This window comes from Melozone crissalis, unplaced genomic scaffold (assembly GCF_028551555.1).
Source record: "Melozone crissalis strain CALT ecotype California unplaced genomic scaffold, PUWL_Pcris_2 ptg000045l_1, whole genome shotgun sequence".
NCBI lineage: Eukaryota > Metazoa > Chordata > Aves > Passeriformes > Passerellidae > Melozone > Melozone crissalis.
In genome coordinates, this window is record NW_026535823.1 from 6,124,749 (window position 1) to 6,149,726 (window position 24,978).

The 24,978-nt window shown below is 43.9% G+C and overlaps 1 protein-coding gene across 8 annotated transcripts in view; it reads right to left on the reverse strand.

Moving 5' to 3' along the window:
• Nucleotides 1–24,978, reverse strand: part of RASAL2 (RAS protein activator like 2) — a 164,777-nt gene that overhangs the window by 40,717 nt on the left and 99,082 nt on the right. For 6 of the 8 annotated variants that reach the window (XM_054285631.1, XM_054285628.1, XM_054285630.1 and 3 more), the window contains exon 4: nucleotides 6,780–6,886. In XM_054285631.1, the coding sequence (XP_054141606.1) occupies nucleotides 6,780–6,886 (107 nt within the window). Of the gene's footprint in view, nucleotides 1–6,779; nucleotides 6,887–7,665; nucleotides 7,837–23,235; nucleotides 23,298–24,978 lie in introns of those variants that run through there. The other 2 variants (XM_054285633.1, XM_054285632.1) reach the window with 2 other exon arrangements.

Sequence of the window (24,978 nt, forward strand, 5' to 3'; positions counted from 1 at the left end):
AGAAGCAGAGGAAGATGGCCAGGTGGTAAAATGGAAAGATAAAACTAGAAGGATATTCCAGGAATGAGCAGCAAAATGCTGAAGTTTGCTATTCCTTGCAGAACAACAGCAGAAGGCAAATTTAACTATCAAGGAAGTGAAGTTTGCTTATGAGCCCAGTAACACTCAGCATTAAAATATCAGCAGTGACTCCCTTTGAAAAGCCTCAGAACCACTCACACAGTAGAAAAGCAGAAGAAAACAAGCCTGGATAGACTTTGGAGGTGATATCCAGAACAAGACAGGGACTTACAACAGCCACGTTCCATCATCCCAAAACCTGGCCCTATGTTACTGAACAGGAGGTTTGTGCACAGGCACAGAACAATAAAAAGCATGTTTGAATGTCCAAACAAACAGAAGATAAAGCCCAATAAAAGCAGAGTGGTGTTATGTAAATCTGCTGTAGCTTTCACTCTAATGCATCACTCTTCTGATTTTCTCATCTCAGCAAGAAAGCTGGAACAAAACAGAACTCCAGAAGTATAAACTGATTAAAGGCAACAAGAGGGGGATTTACAAATGATATATTTTAAAGACCAACTATTTATTTTAGGAACAAAGGCAAGACAGGATTATAGATGTATAAAACAAATAGAATGGAAATTATCTAAGCTCCTCATGCACCCTGTTACATAAGAAAACCAAAGGGCAATTTAACATGAGAGGCAGCACGTTTCAGATTGTCAGGAGACTTTTCCTAATGCTATCTATAAATGAGCCCATCCAATTCACCAGCACAAGATATTATACAGACAAATTTTTTTTCAGCAAGATTAAAAAAGGATTATGTGTTTATATAAGGAAGAATAACATATGTAGCTGCATTAGTCAGGTTTAAAAATAACAAGAGTGAGCAATAATCATGCTTCAGGACACAAGCTGATCAACAGCAAGGATCAGGAAAGATATTTTTCCCCTGATGGGACAGCACTGCAGATTTGGCCAGATAACAATTTCAACTTCCCAATGAAAGATGGTCTGCAGCCACAGGAGGGATGCAGAATAGGAGGAACAAGTTTAGGAACAGTAATAAGAAACCCAGGGAAATGCAGAGGATACTGTAACAAGGGTACATTGATAATACACCTGTTAATAAAATGCATCCTAGCATTGCGTGCACTCTGCATGACGTGCAGCCAGAAGTCCTGCAGGAGTCCAATTTCCAAGTCCCTGGGAATTATACTGAAAAATGCATGAGGAAACAAGAGCTACCTGATAGCCAAGAGGGCCACAGCAGCTTTTCAGATCCCAGTTCAGCAAAGTGTTTAGCATGGACACAACTGGGAGCAGCACCTGGCTGCCCACAGCAGGGACAGCAGATGGAAGGAGCATCCTAAAAAGCCCCTATCCAGGAATTAAGGAATAAAGGTAAAAAGTCTGTTTGGAGAACAACTGAACAACAGTGATAAAAAAGTAACATGATAAGAAACAGGTCACCTGAGCCTGTCAGGAAGGGCAGGCAATGATTTCCTGACCCTGGCTCTCTCCCTGGCATGCAGCCCAACACTTCAGAACACCTTCTGATAACGTAGCACACATGCTAATTACAAAAAAGTTATTAAAAATGAGCTTTGCTAAAGCTTGTAACATGGACCTGAGGAATGGCTGCAGGAATATCTAACAAGAGTAATTACAACAAGTGATAAGGTATCAAGGCAGAAGGAAGGGTCCAATGGGATGTGGTGGGGATAGTGGCCTGACTGCTTCTGCTTAACATCCCTGTTAATCATCTGGAAGCAAAGTTAAACAGCACATTAATTACACTGAGCTATATTAAATTAGGAGGTGAAGCGAGGGCCAGGGAGGACAGAGAAATAACACAAAGGGTTAGGAGCAATTAGGAACTGGTAACACACATTCCTGTGAACTTCAGTACCAGAACTTGGAGAATCAATTGAAGGGAATTAAAAACACAAGAGCAAGAAAAGTGATAAAAGGGCCAGAAGGATTCATTTGCAGAGGATGCATTAATTAAACTTTGCATAACTTGACTAAGTCATGATTTGGAGGTGAAGAATAAAATGAGTTGGTGCATATTTAAATACTACTAAGCCAAGGACAACTGGAATGTGAGCAGTGTTTAAAGCTATGTACATTCATAGCTCCCCTACACTAACTAAGGAATAAAAGGAATTGGATAAGGTCAGGTTTACACCAAGCCAGAGAATAATGCTCGTGCTGTTGAGGTCCACCAGAGAGTGTCAGAGCCTGGATATCCCCATCATTGATGCAACACTGAAGTTTGATATAATGAACAAATCTGCTGTGGCAGCAAGACACTGTGAAGGTTACAGAGCCTATGAGCAGCACTTCCCCAGAATAAACATGGATGAAAGTGTGGTGAGCACCCTGGAGATAGTCAGTCACCTATTTATGCTTTCTGACATAATTCATGGAATAGCCAGCATATCTAAGACATCACAGCACAGACAAGTGATAAAAACTGGAGTAGATTCAAATAAACATGTCACAGGAAGTAAAGAGTAGAAAGTGGAAGGAAAAATGTAAATTTCTATTGAGGGGACAGATTTGAGCACAATGTTTTTCATGGGGGATGCTGTGGTACCTCACACTGATGCAAATCCACAGCTCCATCTCTGCATTGGTGCTGATGCAGAATTAAAAATGTGTATTTGTATGCCACAGGGTCACACAGGCAGCACAGCTCAGCCTTGTCTTACCCGGGCAGCACAGCAGGAGCAGAGCAGTGCTCTGGAGAAGCAACAATCTTGCTGACTGCATAAAAGATGAGGCTGGGCAGCCACGAGATCTCATCAAGCTTTGACCTTCACTGGGGCTGGCTGCATTGTCTTCTGTTCCATTTAGCAGTACTCTTAAAGAGCAAAGAGGCAGACAGCACTTCTATAGATCCAATTATACCCTCAGCCAGAAACAAACCAAGGAAGGCAATCTGCAAGTATCCTACATCAGGGTTCCTATAAAAATCATTGTATTTACTTCAAGGATTGTGCTCTGGCTTTCCTGTCTCATTCACACTCGTTCCTTTGCCTCTTTCTCATCTTTCTCTCCCCATTAGCCAGCAGACAGGGATGAATCATATTATTTGTAATGACAACTCTGAGCCAAAACTGGAGAGTGCAGCATGAGTCTGAAGGGTGAATTTAGAGATTCCTCTCCATCCTGCAGGAGGACAAGGATGTGCACAGTCCCACATTTACCCAATTCCAACTGCAGAGCAGTGAGGGAATGTGCCAGGCTGCAGCAGTGCTGCTGGGGCTGCACAGTGCCCCAGCAGGGAAGGGGATGCAGGGAGAAGGAGGCACTGCCAGGACATGGTGTGTGTGGGAAGGGAAAGCTGCTCTCTCGCCCACCCATGCGTCACAGATCCCACTGGGAGCCAGCTCCCTCTGCCTCCCTGTTTGTTCAGTCAAATAAGATCCAGTATTAAAAATATGACTTCTTCTATATGTGTATTTATAAACAGCACACATCTGTCTGTATGTGAGTAGAGACATTTCTTCATCTCTGTTTTGCCACCTTTTGTGCCCTTCCCTTCTCTCCTGACACACCTGGAAGTTGTCAAACATCAATGTAAACAGCTGAACTTAGATGGAGACTAATGTTTCAAGTGCAGATAAGAAAATTTGAGGCAGTGGGGAAGAAAAAGAAAGGACAAGCACCAAGAGCTCTTCTCTCTGTCTGTGTTGTGCAGTGTCAGCATTTGCAGAATACCCTTTACTCCCCTTGGTGGGAGATAATCAGAATCATGGAATCAGAGAATGGTTTGGCTTGGGAGGGACCTTAAAGATCATCTCATTCCAACCCCCTGCCATGGGGGGTTTTCCACTAGCCCAGGTTGCTCAGAGCCCCATCCAGCCTGGCCTTGAACACTGCCAGGAATGGAGCACCCACAGGTTTTACTGGGCAGCCTGTGCCAGGGCCTCACCACCCTCACAACACATACGGCACGCTGGTCCATGTAGTGGTTCATCCTGAAATTCTGCTTTTCACACACTAGTACATTTAAAAATACATCTTTTCCTCCAGTGCCCATGCAGGAGGTAAAAAGGCAAATTTCCCAAACTTTACACATCAGCCCTTAAAAATAAATCCCTCATTGACCACCACCACTGAAGAGATGACTTAAAAAATGCATTGTCAAGGAAATGTTTGCTTAAAGGCAATTATGCTGTGATGAATCAAAATTCCAGATGCTAAAGCAATGCCAATTAGCAGCATTAAAAAAACAGATGCCTTGTTCTGAGTGAGTACCACTGCCTGTGCTTGAAAGGAAAAAACCTGCACAGAACATGCTGGAAGCCACTGTCCTATTGAGAAGACAGCTTTTAAATAGCTGCTCTGAGAGACAAACTTAAAAAGCTGTAAAAGCAACTTATTATGAAAGTCTCAGCATAATTTTCCATCAGGATGGAAGAAGGTTAAGCTGTCCCCTGCCTTAAGCTGCTTTCTGTTAGAAATCCAAGCAGTGAGTAGACAAGGTATGGCACAAAGTCAGGGCCAGGGGAAGAATCACTGAGACAGCACTATGCTGCAGCTGCCTGGAGCCCTCCAACCTGCACTCTAGGTGACAAAGCCTGGAAAAACAAAAAAGCAAGTTCTTTTACTGGTAATCTCCTTTATATGCAGAATAAATCCCTGTCAACTAGGGACACCCTCGCAGACACAAATTTGAAGCCGTCTTTTGCATCCTTCACTTACAGCGCTTCTCAGATCACTGATCCAAGACTGCCCAAGTCACCTTTCCTCCTTCTCTGAGAGCTGGGAAATTCTTATTATCAATCAAAGGCAGGAACATGATTCCTCCCCATCTTCTCAGCCACCTATTAGGTGTGTGCCAATCTACCAAGTTAACAGTGGGTTTGGTTTCAGCAGTTTTGGCTTGAGCTCATCTGTATTGTTAAGAAAGCTGACTTCTAATTGCAGCTTGTTCTTTTAAACAGCAAGGTGCCATGCTTTAAAGCAGGGTGATCTCAGCCCCCATTTAGGAGTAACAGGGTATAAGTGGGTTACTCAGAACAAAACCTCCAAAGCCAGAAGCCTTGTCCCCATGAGCAGGACAGGAGGGTGCATTATGCTCCTGGGTGTACAGGTGGTCAGGCAGACAAAGCAGCAGAACCCAGCTCCACGTGGCACAAATAGCTTCTAGCTCTCTGCTGGTTTGTGCCCAAGGAAAGCAGCCAGGTACTGCTTCCTGAGCCTATTTGCCAGAGTCCTAAAAGCACAACACACCACCAGGGGAAATGAGAAACATTCTGCAGGGTTCTTGTTTTGAAAGGGAACAGGAGCTAAGAAATATCAGAGAACTATTAGAGAAGAATTAGAGAGCCATTAAAACATTACTTAAGAGATAGGATCATCATTAAAAGGAATGGTACAAAAAAAAGGAAAAAAAGGAGGCATATAAAGGCATATAAAATAAACAATACAGATAGTCATCAAACACTTCTGACACTTGTTAGACAAAGACTACTACAAAGCACATATACATCTAAAGGATTGAGCTATTACTTATAGATGAAGGCAAAGAAAACAGAATTTCTTATAAATGAAGACATGGATAAGACTTTTGAAGGTTCTCAGAGTTCAGAAATCTTCCTGGAACTCTGTGTATCATAGATTCAGTATCAAAATCTCAGAACTTGACATAACAGAATATTCTTTTGTCAACTTCACATACAACTAGATCAAGGCCCCTTTTTCCCCAAGTACCATCCAGAAAACAGATCTCTGAAGTGACAGAGGATCCTTCACAGAACACAGAATAGCTCAGGTGGGAAAGCACCTCTGGAGATTGTCTGGTCCCTTCCAATCTGTACTAATCTGTGACTCTGAAAAGAGCCCAAGTAAGGATATCCACTGCATTCACTGCTTCCTTGGTCCCTTTCTGCATTCCAATATATCATGAATTCACAGGTTGTTTTAAACACCATGTATTCTATACACTCTGATCAACCTTAATACTTGAATAATTTAAATAAGTCTCATTAAATCTTTTGGCTGTTTTTTAATTTTATTTTTAAAATGACATGATGCAGGATTTATTCTGAAGTACAAAGATTGCTTGCCAAAAGTAAAGGAGAGCATGAAAACATTCACAATATTCAAGTTAGATATTTTAAAACATGAACAAATATTGTTGAAAATTACTGGGCACCTCATTTTAACTTGAAGCATTTGTCTTCAGTCTAATAATAGAAATGCCTTTGTGCTCCTGGACACACTGACCAAAGACTGCCCAAGCAAAACCCAGGCTGTAACTGAACCACTCTCATGCAGACTCACAGCCAACCAAACTCAGGACAAACCCCAAAGAGCTAAAGAGGAATTAAAGCACCTGCAGAAATTTCATCAGCTTCTGAATAAACTATAAAGCATTTCAATTTTCTATGTACTTCACTGGCAAGAGGGAAAAATAACCAACCTAAAGGAACTTGTTTCCTTGTCAGGATTGAATATGGAATGCAATCCCTGGAGGTGACTTCAAAAGTATTTATATAGGTCGCTGCCTACATTAACACTGATGTTTCTCTATCTGCAACTTCACATCAAGGCAATGAAAAGGAGCAAGTTAGGGATACATCAGGAATCTTACTGATAATATATGACACTTGATAGCAAAACCTCTTGGTCTACTGGCAATATTAACCAAATATCCCTCTGCCCCCAGGCTCCCCCAGCCTGGCTGTACGCTGATATTTGAATGTCCTCCTCCCATGCAATGAGACAATGCCCCTGTGCAGGGCAGGCACACTTACTGGTACTCTGAAAGGAGAAGTGTTCGGGACATCCATGGAGTTGGTTTTCTCAGAGGTGCTGGTCCCCGAGATGCTCCGTCTGCGAGGAGATCTCTCTGCTGGGACCTCTGAGGGAGAGAAGAACAAGGTGGTGAATGGGTGCCCGGGGGTGGGGAATAGTCAGGCTTTGTGCTCTCTAGGACAGGAGCCTCAGGAAAGTTTTGAGTGCCTTACTAAACTGCTGAATGAACCCACCTCTATTTACCTGTATCTTATTCCCTTGTTAACCTACAATGGCATTTTCACTGGCAGATTCAAGGTTCTGAATCTGATTTGACTGTGGAAGATTAAAATAAAAAGTGCTGGTAAAGATCAATACCTGGCCATACTTAATATTCCGTTACTGTTTGAGAGACAGTATTCAGAGAACTTAAATCTATTTTGTTTTAGATTGAATTTTTTTACGTAAGCAGTGCAGTAATTAAGAGAAAACTCTAACCAAGACCCAGGGCAGCTCAATTTTAGTCCCAGCTGAATGCAATTCAGCAAAGGTCAAAGTTTGGTCCTGTATGATCCCACTACTTGCTCAAAGCATGCAACCAGCAGAAGACTTATAAGTGCCTGGCAATATGACATATATATCTCTGCAGATAAAAAAAAAAAAAATAGGTCAACTTCTCCTTGTTCTGGCTGTATGACCTTACTAAGACATGACTTTGGCATCTTAAATCCATGCAGACTGATCTGATGAGCACGAATATTCATAAAATCTGCACTAGTCTTTGACTAGTACAAATACTGGAATAGCAGCATGACAAAGTACACACAGCATTAAAAACCTCTCCACAAACACACATCTATGCATTTTTATATCGAGCTAGATATGCATATGTATGCATACAGATACCTTTATCACAAGTGCTGCCCATCTCCAGCTCAATTGCCAGACTTTAAAGAATCCAGCTTCACAAAACACCCCCCGACACGGGGAGGGAAAAAATCACTTCCTAGCAGAAAGTCCATTGTTATCTTCTGAACCTTAAAGAGCAGGAGCAAGCCGTGACTCCGGGCAGGGACATTCTGACTCCTGCCGTTCTCCTTTCAAGAGCCAGACGCTGCCTCAAGTTCCATTGCCGGCCCCGGGGATCCGCGGCTGGCCCCGGAGGGATCGCGGCGCTCGGACCGCCCTGCCTGCCTCCCTCCCTGGCGGGGAGCAGCGAGCGGAGCGGCAGCAGCAGCGCCCAGCGCTGACTGCAGCTCCTCAATCAATCGCTCCGGCTGCACATCCTCATTAGTTACTTTCAGGCTATTAACAGCCGCCCAACTGCCGCCTTCCCTCCGCTGCCGAAATTTTCCCTGAGCATCCTGATCCACGGCAGCGAAAAGCAAGGTTTATGGGGAGAGACAGCCAGCTGGTGCCACGAGAGCGGCGTTCTCCTCCAAAGAGCCGGGGAAAAAAAAGGAGAGAAGCTTTCTTCAGGGATAGCATTACTTGTGATGCCTTTGCACGCCGGATTTTGATTTCAGCAGAGTTATGATGCGTCTCTCCCATGGATGCTTGGAGACTGACAAAATGGAGCACAGAGGAGGAGAGGCGAAGGAATCCGGACCCTGCAGTATTAGTCTCTCACTCGGCAGATATTTATCTTTTAACAAAAGCAAACTGCTGACATGGAGCCCCTCGCTGTTGGGGAAAGGAGTGCTAAGAGGGGGAGCAGCCTGGGGACCGGGCAGAGCCCAGCACACACAGGTGTGGTGTGGCACCGAGGCACAGCCGGCTGTGGGGGCGATGCCCCAGCCCTGCCCGCAGCCACCGAGCCCATCCCGGCCCACCAGAGCCAGCGGGAACAGCAAGGAGAGAGAGATGCTCTGTGGGCACAGCCCTCCTCCTCCTCCGGAGCAGCACCGGCTCTGCTACAGCATCACCTGCTCCAGAGCTGCGGGGTGAGTCCCCACCAGGGCACCCTTGGAGAACAAAGCACTTGGAGCAGGGCCAGTCCAGCCCAAGGTTTTGAGTCCGTCAGTCCCAGCAGCTCAGGAGCCTTTGCAGTGCTGCCAGTTTTACCTGACTGTGCACTTTGCTATCACCAGCTGCCTCCCTGGCCTAGATGAAGGGAAACTTTATTTTCTGCAGCACCTGTAAGTACTGCTCTGCCCAGGGTATAAAGAATTGTCTCTGCCATTCCCATGTCCATGTAACAAAGGCAAACGGGATTGATGTATTATTCCATTGGAACGGGGCTAGAGTGAGCACCTTTGATCTCACTCTGACTAGGAAGCAGTAACGTAAGAGGTTTGGCTTCCTCCGCTCCTCACGAGCAGGAAATCACATCAAAGCTGCCCCGGTAATTTAAAACACTCTGTTAACTTTGCTGAGTCATAAATGGAAACACCAGCACTAATTCCTCACTATTTTCCACAACACGTTCTGCAGGAGGGGCAGTTTGGGGAAGAGCTTAACTTTAAACTGAATGGAGTTGAAAAGCTTCCACAAGGAATGTGCCTGGCTCCCTCACCTTCCCTCTCCTCCCCAACATCCCCCCAGCAGCAATCCAACTTTTCTGCAAATAAAATGTAGGCATTTCATCAGCAAAATGAGTTTCTTCTTTTCTCACACCACCACAGAAGTGTACCAAATGGGGAAGGGAAAATGAAATATTCACTAGGTGCCTGCAGTGAACTAAAAATAAAAACTACCTTTCCCTCTTCTTCTCCTTCTAAAAACAAGAGCAAATAGATACACTTAGTCCCTAGGAAAAGGAAGACCCAGATGCAGCAAAGTTGTAGGGATATATTAACTGGAAATCAAAAGCTGAAGCAACTTGCTATGACGCCTGTAGAACAGCATTTTTGCTGAGTCTTGAGAAAGAAATCTATACTGTCACCACCAGGCAAAAAATTAAGACAGTTCCCTCCCCTGCTCCACTAGTAATGCTTGAGGCTACTCTTGCATAATCTTCACCTGCTGCAAAAATCAATGCACCTCTCATCAGCTTAGTATTAAATTACAAGTGCTTTCTGCATTGCTCACTCTCAGGGAGCAAGGCTACAGACAGATCACATTGTTTATCCATCAAAACAACCTGAAAGCATTATCAGCCCATCTGTTTCTGGGAAGAAAAGGGAAAAAAAAAAAGGCAAAAGGGAAGAAAACCCACCTGACAGCTCCTCCCCATTTCAATCTTTAACAAAAAAATTGTAGAATCTTGCAATGGTTTGGGATTGAAGGGGCCTTAAAGACCATCCAGGCAGGGACACTTTCCACCATACCATCAAACAAATGAGTTGTAAACATGCCAACGGGTCACTTTTATCACCTGATATCTTGGTGATACCAGTAATACTTATGGAAATAAGTATTTCTCCAAATAACTATTTACACATTACATAGCAACAGTCATTTCCTAATTAGCTGAGCCAATGACTCTGCAGTGGCACATGCCTCTGAGGAGGGAACTGCCCAAGGATACAATGCAGGTAGGTCTCTTCTCCCATCCTGTTGAGCCACTCTCCACCCACAGCAACACCAAGGCTTGTTCTGTAGGCCAGGAGGAAGGTTTGTGTAAGCCAGGTGCCAATTACTACATGGAGCAGTGGTGAGGGTGCCCTCCTCTGAAGGAACCTCTCTGCCACAGTGGTGTAGCCTCAGTGCCCTCTGGTCACCACAGGGCTCTGGGGGCTCCCCTAAATTTCCTGTTGCTGGGCCCTGTGGCCACTTGGAACATTTGCTGTGGTGGAAATTTGTGTTTTCACTGTGAAGAGCTTTTTCTCCAGGTGGGAGAAGCAGACACTAAACAAACCTCCCAGCTTTCTGGTTCAGCCGCACCAGCTAGGAATTATTTGCAGATATAGAAGGAAGAACAAGAAGAGGAAGAAGTGTTTCAACAGCATTTTTCTGATGGGGATTACCTAGTGAAATAGGAAGCTTCATATAAAAGTAAATAAAAAAGTTAATGTTTTATCTTGCAATAAGCATTCTCTCTCATTTTGCTCACTTGGGGAGAATTCAGACTTGGGCCCAATCCACAGATTATCATAAAAATTTCATTAAATGCCTGTACAAAAAACCTAAGGTAAAAGAACACTCAAACCCCCTAATCTCTTTTAAGTCCTGAAGTCCAAGTTTGTATTCTGACTAAAATACATTATGCAAATCCTGCAAGGTATAACTTAAAGAAAAAAAGGGAAATTTGCAGAGATAGCTTTTCCACATTTATCAAGGCAACCAGACAGGGAAAATAATCACAAGAAGATACATCAGAGTGAATGCAACCAAGTTTCAGGACACTGAAGTGCACAAAAGCTGCCAAGCCTGGAAAGGGAAATATAAAGGGAACCCTGCAAAGCTCACTGGCTGTAGAACTCCAGCATCAAATAACTGCTAGATACAAACTATGATCAAAAACTCTCCCAGTCCATTAGCAGGGGTTTGAAAAGAACTTACTGTGCTTTACTAAGAATTGGGTCGATCAGATAAATCTTGGAAGATGACCCAGGTAACTATAAAAGATTTTTAATTTACAGACAGGCAATTCTGTTGGTGTTAGACACCTGCATTGTGCTGGCACATAAAAAAGGTATAATTGAATCAGTGCCCAGTATGGAAGGTGCATAGAAAGCAACCGAAATGATACAAACAGTCACTTAAAAGATTCTTAACTCATTATTCCTAAACAACTTTACAGTCTGAAAGACAAGACCTAACATGTGCAGTAGGGGAACACTAGAGGAGGCTGGAAGAAAAGGCACAGATATCACAGGAGAGAATAATTTGGGGGATTCAAGTAAAAACTTCCGCAATTTATTTTCCCTGAAAGTTTGGAGGAAACTGTAATGGCATTGAGTGAGTACAACATCAGTTGTTCTTACACTGATGCATTCACTTTGAAGCAGAAGAACAAATCCTCCAGCTCTGCAAACCAAGTCAGAAATGAAGCAGATGCACATCCCTAAACTGCTCAACACATCCTCTGCCTGGCTGTACAAAACTTGGGATAGTTGCCCCTTTCTGACCTCCCCATGCAGCAGCCTCTAAAACCTCCCTTAATGGTTGACTCCACACACAGCCAAACAAATTGCCTGGACAACAGCGCCAACACAAAAGCAGAGACAAGGAGCTGCTGCCCATGACCTGGAGATGCTGATGTCCTCGTTAGTTCCTAATGATCTTGGACTGCCCCTGCTAATTCAAATTACCTTGTGTTTGCTGCAGAGATTGCACACAGACAATTAACACGGATCAGCTGAGGCATGGTAACTTGTTCCTGCAGCCTAATTTGTTTAGAGGCTTATGACTTAAACACACATTAGTATGATATCAATATTTATTGTCCTCATTATTAAACAACGGCCTTGAGCCACAGCTTTCCAAACCAATCTTTTCACTGTCTGTAAAAGGGCTGTGAATAGAGGCATTCTATTGCTATCCCAAAGCAATCCTTTGGGACAGCCCCGCTGGCTCTTGAATACACCAAAGCTCAACAGCTCCTGCCTGCTCCTCTCCATGGCCCAGAAAGCTGCTCCCAGCCTCAGCACTTCTTGCTCTGTGGCAGGATTTTGTCCCTGAGCAGAAGGAATTATTGTTATGGACACAGGAAAAGACACAATGCACTGCAGATGTCCAAGAGGTGCCAGTGAACCCTAAACCTGGTCCCACAGTTAAGACACCCCTTGGGAATTTTGATTCTAAATGCATCTGCACATTTCTCTTAAGAAGAAAAACTTTGAGCAGTCTCCCCTGATTTATCTTGCTGCCATCACACAGTTCAGAAGTCAGGCAAGCTGACAGAAATGAGAGGAAGTGGACTGAGCCCAGCGATCAGCTTGTCAAAAGGCACAGAGAGGAAAACCAGAGCAGTAAATAACATTGTTTATCCAGTTCAGTTCATGGGCTGCAGGGCACATGCCCATTTACAAGGTAACCCTTGCCCAGTGTGTTTGTAACTATTTCAAACACGCTGTAACCAAGTTCTAATTAAACTTGACACCACTTAAAAGCTCCTAAAAAGAAATAAGGTCAGGTAACTGAAACACCAAAGAAATTAAGCACCAAAGTGGTAAAGTTTCCCAGTAAAGTGTTAAAACCCCAAAAATGCAGTTTGTACCCTACCGTACCAAGGAACGAGAGAAGGCTTTTCTCATCTTCAGTGCTGCTATCCAGCCATTCAGCCACATGCCCAGGAGAAAGCAGACTTATTCTCCAGCCAGAAAACTTTTCCATACAGAACACAGTAAGTGATCGAAGCAGGGTAGGAAGGATGGGGAAGAGCTGATGGTCTTGGGGTTGCAGCACTCCAGTTATTGCCTACACTGGCAAACATGGGAGCCTGATCTGCACTGTTCTCCCAACCCTACCTCTGCCACGGCAGGCATGGGTGGGAGCAGCAACTGGGATTTGTACCTGACCCTTTGTGGCAGATTTCAGTCCAAGCAGGAACAGAGAGAAGGCAAAAAAGGGAAGCAGGGGACACTGAGGTCTCAAAATCCAGAAAAGGCAGCAGGTTATGACAGAATCAACTTAAGCAAAAAAGTAGAAACACATCAGTGCTGAAGAAGCTCAAATAAGTCAGCACAATAGCTCATCAGCTAAGTGCAATGTAGCCCTACCACTCCTCACAGTGTTGGCTTTGTTTGAAGGCTCAGGTATTGCGCTTTTTGCTAGGAAAAAAAAAAAAAAACAACCCAGCAAGCTCAGAGGCAATTTAAATCCCCTCCCCACTTCTAACGAGCCTGCATTCCCCTGTTTACAAGCCCCTTCCTGCTCCAGCTATTATCCCAGCATCCCAGCCTTCCTTGCAATGAATTTGTTCATGCAATGGCAGGTTGATCAATGTGTGAATAGGAAGCTCCCACCCCTCCCTCTCCCCTCCTCCTGCATGGCGGCGCGTTGATCGGCAATAATGGAATCTGCTGCTGGCTGCCAACAGCAGCACGGACAGGGAACTGCTCCTCTGCCTCAGCACCACGACAGGGGAATCCCTCCTCTTCCTCAGCACCGAGCACAGCCACAGCCCTGCTGGACTCGGCCCCCACTGCCACAGACACAGGTAAGGACACAGCAGCAATCCCGGGGGCTCAAAGAAGCCAGCAGCACTGATGGGTGGTTATTTATCTAAAAAAAATAAAAACCAAGCCATCAGCACTGATGGGTGTTATTTGTCTAAAAAAATTAAAACCAAGCCATCAGCACTGATGGGTGGTTATTTATCTAAAACAAAAAAAAATAAAAACAAGGTAAATGGGAAATAACTCTGCCCTGCCTGGACAGCGAGCTGGCTCTGCAGTGAAGCCTCGTTGCTGTGACTTTATGAGGGGTCACATTTAATGTGCAGGATTTACAGTGTAGGATTTATTCCACACAAAAGAGCGTTTTGCAGGTTTACACATGCACGAGCAGTGACGAATCCTGGTAAGTGAGGGACTCCTGGGCCCCACAAATCAAAATTGCCTTTGTCCTCAGGGGATGGGGCTGATGCTCTGATCAAACTGCACTCTTTAAAGAGACAGCTGCCTTTTGCTCACCAGTTTCTGAACCTGTCTTTATTTTAAATAATTCATACACTTGCCAGTCCCTATTACAAATAAGGATATTTGCTGACCACTGACTAAAACCCAAGCTACACCAAAAAGCCATTAGATCAGCAAAGCAAAAAATTAGATACCAACCAACAAATGAATTGGAAAAAAAAAAGAGAGAGCTATCAAGTCCCAGCAGGGAGGAAAATTCCAATTACTAAGACAAACTGTAGCAAGTATTGTTTGTGCAGGACAGATATTTTCATAAAACACCTGCCAAGCAGGGCAGATGCTCTACAGAATTCCCAGTTAATGAGGGAACATGGGACAGGCAGTCAGGAGCCAGGTACCCCAGCAGCATGCCAGACTGAGCAGAGCTGTCCTCCTGTTCCCACTGAACAAGTGCAGCTGTATCCCATGGCTGGGATGGAAACCTAAAAACATTCCCTACATCACATAAAATCCTGTGATAGATAGATTTCCACCTGTGGTAATTTAATTTAAAATTTATTATTAAGTCACCTGAGCTGATTTATATTTTTTTAATGAACTGTTCCAACAGATTTCCCTCTGTGTGTGGGAGGATCACATTTTGTCCAACTTTAACAAGTAGAACCTTTTCTTTAAGACTGTGCAAATCGATGATGTAAATCTACTCGCAACAAGAATGGAATTAAATAACTTTTCCAGAAAGGATTAGATAATTATTTTGGTCTATCTGGTTGGTCAATATGAAATTAAAATTTCAACTCCTTTCTTATAGTTCCCTAATCAAATCCTGTACTTGCAATCACCTGGGTGTCTTTCCATTAAAAACTTGCTATATTAACTATCTTCTCTATAAATAAAAGGTTCTAGAGAAAACAGAGTTATGAGTATTGATTTCCTATGAACACTTACCAATTTTGTGTCCTTTCTAGGAGTACAAATCACATACAGATCCTGTTTTCCTCCCTGGCTGCCTCATCTTGTGTAATAATTTATCTTTATTAATCCCTTCCAATATTTTAAAATGTTCATGATAGCAGGGAAAATATATTGCATATCAAATAAGAAACTGGCTTATTGGAGTATTTTAAAATATGGGAAGATTAAAAAAAGCTTTGTTAAAAATAGAACTAGAACTGGCAAAGACTTCAGGCAGGAGGATGCAACTAGGAACTGAAAGGACAGTGAAGTTTTTGATAAGCAGATTTTCCTGGGAGTTAACATTCCTGGGGAAACCCTGCATAAATGCATCCCTATTATTTATCTTAGTTCTGTGTGGTTTAACAGGTCACACTAACATGCAGTGCAATACAACAGTAACCTGCCTGCAAGGGACTGTCAGGAGGTGGAGACTGACATCAGAACAAAAGCAAGAATTAAAAAGTCCTTGTAAGAGAGTAAGTCATGAACACAGTCCCCCTAGAAGTCCTGGGAATTTGAAGTGATAGAAAAGATGTAGGAGAGACACCAGATCCATCTAACCTGACTTGAAACACCTTTAGAACCTCCCCCAGTGACTTTATCCATCCCCTGAATTCTCTCTGAACAAAGACCTGGCTGCCAGAAAAAGGGACCCCCAGTTGTCAGCACCCTCACAAAGCCACAAAGAGCCTGTCTGATCCCCTGTAAGCTGTTCCAATGGTTAACTCCCCTCTGCTTAGCAAATTGCTCCTTAGATCCAAGACTGAATTTATCAGCCTCATCTCCCAACCACTGGGCTCTGGCTGAGGTTTGTGTGCTTTGACAGACCATTATCAAACCCTGGGATCAGAAGTGTCATCTCTGCTTACATCCTTTGAATACCTAGTTTCAAACAATTCCTTCAAACATATCTTCAGACTCCTCTGAGCATTGATTTTGATTTTAAAACCTTTGCTGTGCAAGAAAGCCAGAGACAGGCTCCACAGCTGCAGGAGGTGCTGCTCACAGCAGAACTTTTATTGTGAATACCTTCTTAAATTTGTCTTAAAGGAGGTCTTGTGCTCTAAAGCTTTCCAAAAACCATAAAAAAGTCTTGTCCAAATTTTCCAGGACAGCCAGATTGTAAGATAAAATGCAAATCAGCATGAGAAGACTATTCAAAATATGACTAACTTATTTTCATGCTGTGGGACCTACCTACACTGGGAGTTTGTTGAACCAATGCAAATCCAGATGCAAATGGCTCTACTGACCAGAGCAGAAGTATGGAAAATATGAAAATATAGAGAGGTGGGAAGGGTCAGCAAAGTAGTAATTAAAAAAAACAAACCAAAAAAAACCCAATCAAAAAGCAGGGACAAGAAGCAGTTAATATCTATCTTGAGAGACTGCTTTCCAAAATTAGCACCAGTAGCTGCACAGGATAGCAGGTGAGAACATGAGAAAACCTGTTCAAAGTGTTTGGGTTTATCTCCCTCACCCCTGAGTTCTAAAAGCAGATGAGTTCTCAAGTCTGGAAATTAAAGCAAGCACTTCTGCTTTGGAGCATCTTAAAAAAACCAATCATTTAAAACTTGTCTGCATCCCTCCCTGGTAATTCCTGCATTACAGCCACTGACTGAACTCTGCAGTTGTCACAAATGTCACTCTCCTGAAGTTATGAGTCTGGAACCTGTGAAGCTAAGCAGCTTTGCCATCCTGTGAATTTAAAAATTAGCAAATCAGCTGTCTTGATCAGTGAAACTACCCAGAAGCATAAGTCTCAGAGTTTTCTACAGGAATTTTTAGTAAGTGAGAATTCATAATATATACAAATAATAGAGCAAAGATGCCTTGTGATGCAGATGCTTTGTAAGCACATAGTGTAGGATTATAAATCATAATGTATTAATGTTCTCTGCATGAGGCATTTTCAAGGGGAGGAAAAATGGGTCTTACATGCACTAGGGACAGGTGCTGACAGACTGACTGATGGATATTGCTTTAGGCAGGAGATGATGTCCTCACAGCAATATATGTTAGATATTGTACACCCAAGTCATTCTTAATAAAATGTCTTACAGAAAATTTAGGAGGGAATAAGAAACAATGAGTGTTTGTTTCTCCAACCTCTGGAACAATGTCATGTGTCAGGCAAAACTACTCACCTTCATTCCTGCCCATCAGGAAATAACAGGAGTTATCTGAGCACTTTGCCCCAGAAAAATGCAAAGCAGAACTAACTTTCCAGTCCTATTCTCAATGCCATAGCATGGAACGAGCAGCTGGCTTGAAAATAAATTTCTCAGACACCTAAAAATGTCAATTCTATATGCACAAGGCTCCGTTTCCTTCATTAAATCATTTTAAGTGTCTATCTATAATGAAAGTAATTTTGCTTTGAGGAGCAGCATTACAATCTAACAGCCTCCTAACCAAGCTGTGATCTAGTTCAACAGGATCCCAGTGGACAAGGCTGAGTAACTCAGTCTGTATTAGGAAATAATGATGGGAGTATTCACAGTTATTCTGGAACATGGGTAACTTTTTTGGCTTAAACTACCTGAGCAAAAGCAGCGTGTAGTGAGTGCTGTGACAGGATCCTGTGAGCAAGCTATGAGCAGAATAACTCTGTTGCAGTGTAAATCAATAGCAGAATTATGTCAGACATGAGAAGATGGAGACAGCCCCATTGGAGCATGGCATAGTACACAGAAAACCCTTTTTAATCAGAAAAAATAAATGGATGGACACTCAAGTCTCTCTTCAAGCCAGTTCATTTATTGTGGAAAGTGAAACCCTGCTGATGAAGTGCCAGCCCACACATACACATTATAGCCCAGTGTTTTATCCTTTCAGATTGCTTAATGAAGTGATTTTAGCACAGTCACTGATCTCTACACTTACTCTCAACAGCTCTTAACCAGCTGCAGATGACAACCTCTGCACACTGGTGTAATATTGTCACTTAGCTGGGAAATTGTCCTCCTCCCTTCCAGAGTGAGCACCACCAGCCCTCCCAGCCCAGCTGAGATCAGAGACCTTTACCAGTGCTTACTCAGGATGGGGGCAGGAAAAAAGAATTTCCTAAATAACAATTTCAGGAACACAGAGGAATCCAGGGGCAGTGAAAGCTGTGCCTGCTGACAGCCTGGAAAGATAAATAGGGACAGAAAGGCTCAAAAGGAAGGTGAGAAAAACAACAAACCTTGAACTTCTGTAGTATATAACAATACAGGTAATTCAGCTGGGCACAACTGTTGGATTTCCAGAACTTCACTGATGAACAACCATGGGGTATTTTTTCCCACATCCACACCAACTTAATTACATTTTTGTACTCAAGCCAACTTCCCTGGTATCCTCAGAATAGCCAAGGGATTCAGCTAAGTTACACTTCTAGCAGGACTGCAAGTTTCTAAGTACCTATTAATGACCACTCCAAAAATATTAAGCTAATTTAATTCCAAATTAGGGCCAAGATGTTATTTACAGAGCCATCCACTCTGGAGTGCCTTTCACTGTGAACCATATGCCTCATGTCAACAGGCATTTTGTATTAAAGTGTGAATACACCCAGCTATATATATTTAAGGAACAGAATGTAAAGGGTGCTTCACTTCTGATGCTGGCATTCACAAAATAACATTTTTCCCAGGAGTTTTTCTTCCTCACCTTGCAGGCCACATAGTTTGCGCAATTCATGTGTTCACAAGTGCTGTATTTTGTGAAAATAATTGATTAAGGCAGTTTTGTTGGCATGCTTCCACCATTCATGTTGGTCTCTACTATTATTTCCTGACCTTCTGTTTTTCCTTGGGCATAGAGGCTCAACCAGAGCTGGGAAACACCCAGGATAGATTTTTCTTATTTAGACTCATTTAGATGACATCTCCAACAAGCAAACAAATGAAAGAACAAGTTAGTGAGGGCTGGGGTTTGGGTGGTGGTTGGTTTGGAGTCCTTCTATGCCTTCACAGAATAACAGAACTAGAATTTTGAGAAAACCAGTTCACATGGCAGAGAACTAAATATGAGAGAGAAATAAATATCTTATCATTCAGTCTGCACCATTCTGGTTCCATCAGAATGCCTGACACCCACACAGATGGCTTCCATTCACCATGACCGATGTGATGATCTACTGACCATGACACTTAAGCTTCTGGCCAGATCACACAGGAACTGCCCAATCAACTGAAGCATTATTTACCCTCTTCCTCCAAGGTTTGGCTCCAGGTAACAGCCTCTCATAGCACTCCCACAACGAGTCCAACTTGTTGCTTTCAGCACAACCCAAATACCAGCGATTCCTGCAGAGCAGGGTTGAGGGTGCCGTGCCAGCAGGGAGCTTTACTCCACCCTCAGGTCACTGCTTGCTCCCTTTATGCACCAAGAAACCACAGCTTTGCCAACACCATCAGGTGGGAGCTGAACTCTCCATGACTGGCACAGACTAAAAAAGAAGTTACCTGCATTTTTAACACCACTTAAGGAGACAGAAAACCACCACCAAAAAGCTCTCAGTGTGCAGTGGCCCCAAAGCACCTGGCTGGCACTTCCCAGGCAGCAGAAAAGTAGGAGCATTCCAGAGAATGAGTGACTGTGACCAGCAGCATGATTCCCTACCCCTGCCCATGAATCATGGTCTCCCTCCCTCTCACCACTCAGTTCCACCTGTGTTTATAGGAAGACTATGCTAATCTCTGCCTGAGCACCAAAATACAGCAACTGCCAAAGACCAAGGCCCTGCCAAACACTGGGGATTGGTGCAAGAAAGGCAGCATATGGAGGGGATTTTTAATCTGTTCCCAAATTAGGGACCAGATTTGGTGGTGAAGCAATGAAGCACAGCAAGGGAAGAGACTGCAGAGTTGAAGGAATTTTTACAAGGACATACCAAGTCCTCCATCTTGTGGACACGACCTTAATTTCTGACTGATGCAATATCTTAGAGCTTCCTCCTCGACACTCAGTATGGAGAAAATACAGCTGACATTTTGGAGTGACCTTGGGAGATACTGGGCCAGGGTTTAAGGGCATGAATGCTGTGAAAGCTGGCATTGGAATTGTGCTTTCTTTTGTATAGTTGGCATTTTTCTGTAGCCATTACCCCTGGAACCAAACAGATGTGGAGACAATTACAACATCTATTCTAGAGAAAGGACCTGTCTGTAACAGTTTCAGTGAGACTGAGCGTGGAAATCTGACTGAAGCCTACTCAAAACGAATCAAAACAATTAGGAAAATGGATAAATAAATAGAAAGAAATGGTTTCAATCCTCTCTTTTAAAGCCAGATGTTGATTTTTCCATGCTTGTGGGTTGGTGCCACTTTTGAAGGTTGCCCAGAGACTCGACTCTAAGGAACATTTTGGCAGAGCTGCTCCACTTCCCTGGCAGGTGTTCACATCACAACATTGCCCTCCTAAAGTCCCTGCTCATCACACTGCAGGTGCAGGAGAAGAAAAATGCAATATCACACATTACCACAGCAGACCCACAGCCCAAGGATCAGCACTGTTCTGCTAGGCAAGGATGCATCAGGAGCAATTTCTTCACTGAAACAGTGGTGAAGAACTGGAACAGGCTGCCCAGGGAAGTGGTGGAGTCACCTGGAAGTGTTAAAAAATGTGTGCATGTGGCCTTTAGGGACATTGTTTAGTGGTGGCCTCAGAGGTGCCAGGGTAATGGTTGGAGCTGATGATCCTGGAGATCATTTCCAACCTTAATGGTTCTATGGTTCCACACAAACTCACCACAGCCATTTGTAGCTGCCACCACCTGCTCAGAGGAGCAGCCATTCCTCTGTAACCCAATTTTACAGTCGTGTGTACCACAACAGTTTCACCATCATTTCCCATTAAATCCATAACAAACACACTCCTAGCCTGTAGACAATTTTACATGTGGAAGTGATAGTGCTGAAACCATGAGTTCTGCCTGTAGTTGCATTACTTGCTTGCTGACTTCCTGTGCAGATTTCCCTCTCCCTTACCAGAAGCAGTCACCCATAGCTAAAGAAAATTAAATGGAAGGGGATCATTAGGTCTCCCTTCTGCCACTGGCCCAGTTTCAAATCCCACCATTATTGGCCCTCCTAAAAAACATTTGTGCTGTTTGATGCCAATTAGCCAAGAAATCTAGATAAAAGGAAGCTTTGCCTTTGTGGAGAATTAAAGCTTGGACAAGGTACTTACCTCTAGAGGCTGGAGAATGAATCTGTCTCTTGATGCCAATGAGCCATTTACAAATGCCATCCACACCTTGTAATTTGCTGCAGCCCCAAATTCTTTGACTTCCAGTATTACACGTTACACTGACTCCCAGATAGCAGAAAATGGCAATACAAGGCTCAGTGTAGCAGAATGTCCCTTCCTCCTGCTCATGCACAAATGAAGCTGATTTGTTCCCATGAGCTTTAAAGAGCCATGACAGATCTTTCTGACACAAGTCACCTCAAGTATTCATTGCAATTACACTTTTTTTCCCTCCCTGGAGATTTTAAAGAGAGAAAGAGTACCCACAGAATATCAGATAAAGCTGGGCAACAACATGAAGAATTTGCAGGAATGTAAGTTGCTGCTCACATCTGCCTTCCACAGCTCCCCTGTATTGTACTCTTAATTCTCTACCCTATTAACATGTTAATCACATGAAAGAGCCCCAAAAAAGAGACAAGAAATTCTAAAGGCAACCTCGTGGTAACTACCCCAAAAATCACTTAAATGAAATTTGGAAGGAATAGGCATTGTGGTGCCTTGAACTTTTCTGAGCAGTTTGCCAAAAGTTTGCTTTCTCAAAGAATTGCATGTTTGTCTGAAAAAAAGCTGAGGCAGAAGGTTTTCATTTTCTGATCATGTAATTCAAAAGCAGCTGCAGAACAAGCCCATTGGTTCAGGCTAACAAAAACAGTCTCTCCAAGTTAGTAAATTAGTATTCACCCTGTCTATGGATGAGGAGGATAATGACTAAGGAGGAGGTCGTAATCAGTACCTATTAAAGGAGGTTTCCAAGGTAGAAAACATTTGACTCAGGAGATTCCATTCCCCGGTTCCTTAGACAGCATTTATTGGTTTTGTACCTACTGGAAACTGCTCAACCATATCAAAAGGCAGAAAACTTAAATGCTTTCTAGCTTGCTATCACTTAATATATTTTAGGACAAAAGCTGCTGGAAAAGCAAGTGCCATTGCTAAGGCAGTGTCCTTTATATTGAAAGGAAACCGAATCTTCTTGTTTTTTATGTGCAACCTGTAGGATTCCCTGAACTGCTTTGATTTACCATCACTTTCTAGGGGACAGGAAGCAAGGTTGGCAACACCCTTCCTATGCTAGAAACATCTCATAATGCCTGCCACAAGGAAACCCTGACAAATATTCCTACAGGGTGCCCTTAAATGATGGCCTTATCTAGAAATCCAATGTCATTTAAAAATGTACTACCTTAGGTAAAGTAAGGGCTTAGGTAAGGGCTTTCAGTGAGAGGGAGAAAAAGAAACCTCGTGATTTTAGTGGCAACAAAATAGATTTTAAGCAGTTTACAAAAACCTGTTCTTCATCTTTGCATCTACACGTTGTTCTAATACTAACACTTAATTTCTGTACCAGTGAACAGAAAAGTACCAACATAAACATCTCTTTAAAGGAATGTATCCCTTTAAGGACCTTTGCACCAAGCTGAAACAACGAATAAAAGGAAAATGCATAAATGAATAGAAAATGCACAGACGTGTAACAGGGACAAAACCCCGGCAAGTTTCTAGTCGCTTTGAGTCAAGTCATTTAAACCTCCAGCAGAACACCTCTGTGCCTCGCAGCCAACCCCGCCCCGCTGGGATCAGGGCAGGAATCGCGGCAGGGATATCCAGGCAGGAATATCGGGGCAGGGATAGCGCGGCGGGAAGATCGGGGCAGGGATATCGGGGCAGGGATCACGGCAGGAATGTCTCAGCAGGGACATCGCGGGCAGGGACATCGCGGCGGGGATATCGGGGCAGGAATATCAGGGCAGGGATATCGGGGCAGGGATATCGCGGCAGGAATCCGGCCGTGTCCGGAGGGATGTGTCTCACCTGCGCCCTGCATTCTCTGGGGATCCCCTCAGCTCCACCATGGTCCTGCCAGGATGCCGGGCAGGGGCAGCGGAGGCTCCGCGCTCTGTTCCCCGCGCAGCCGGAGCCGGGTCCGGCCCAGCCCAGGCTCCCTATGGAGCTGCCCGGCCCGGGCTGGCCGAGAGCCGCCCCCCGAGAGCCGCCTGCGCTGCCAGCCCCGCGGGTGCTCCCCAAAGGCGGCGGCAGGAGCCAGCCGGGACGGGCACACGACCCATTCTCCCGTCCCAGGGAGCCGGGAGGCAGCGCAGGAACGCGGGGTGGGGTGGGAGGGGTGTGGGCAGCAGGAGACGCTCCTGGGAAAAGCTGCCTGAGAAAACTCAGGGATTGCGAGCAGCTGGCTCCGAGGCTAAAATCGGCGACAGGGAAACTTTAAGAGGGTGGCATCTCACTGCAGACGATGCCCAGAGTGCAAGAAGCCGGTTTACATGAAAACAGCTCATGAGCTGGACCAGGAAATGTATCGGAATCTGCTTGGAAACTGCACTTCCTTTGAAGATGTTTCCCCACTTCAAATGCTTCTACAGCTTAGGAAATACACAGCACCAAAAAAGCCCCAAGAGCCACTTAAGCAAACAATAAACTTCCCTGCCTCCTCTTTGTTTTCTGCAATGCGTTTTATTTTTGTCCTTAAATTCAAAGATCTGTGACTTTGGGAGTGAAACGGTGGAGTCTGATACCAATTGCTTTTTCCTGAGCTCTGTTCCTTTTATTTTTTTTTTATTTCAGAAGTGCCGTGAGATGAACTTTCAGGCATAGCATTTTTATTTATTTGTAGCTCTTTAAGGCACAGAAGCCAAACCCTACAGAGTTTGGTTGCTGCTGCCACCACGTTGTGACACCCCGACAAAAGAGGGTGTCATATTTAAAAGCCCATTTTTAAAGTGCCCTCCGGCAGGTCCCACCTGCCAGCCAGGGGCACCAGAGCACACACACACACACACAGAGGAAGAATGTGAAGTTGTTCAGCCTGTTGCTAAACAAAAATTACTCATCAAGCACTGAGGGGCTGCCTTTTGCTGTTGACAAGAGCAAGTGTTCTATTTATTTTTAATTTTCTTCAATTTTTCCCTAATTTTATCTAATTTTGCCATTTGATTGCAATACCTCTGATTCACCCCTTTTTTTCCACTACCTTTTTTTCTAGCAGGGTTACTTAGAACAGCTCCTGCACATTTTTACCTGAGACAATTTCCCACACCCTCAGTGTCTCACCCAGAAAAAACAGCTTTGGTCACCCTGCCTCCTGCCAAGGCTCAGGTGGAAAATCTGTGAAAAAAAACAAGCCAACCCTTGGGAAAGAAACTTACTGAATGTATGCTTAAACAATACTGACTCCAAAGTAAATAATAAAAAATTGTTATTGCTCCATTGCCCTCTAAAACCATTCACTAAATTACACCCAGGAATCCTGCATCAAGAGTAGCACTGGAAGGGAAGCTCCAAAAAAAGGCATTCTCCCACAAATAGCAGAGTAACATAATATACAGTCCTTCCAAAGCACAAATTGATTTGAGATGCTGCTTGGAAATGCTGAATTACTGTAAGCAGCAGGGAAAACTTGGGACCAGGTGGAGCCAGACTTTGTAGAAGGGCAGCAACAGCTCCTAAGGGCCCATGATCTCCTCTCCCCAAGGCACAGAGCCAGGAACGCTCAGTAATTACACAGCATCTCCACTCCAGAGCTGGGCACCAGCACCACAGAAA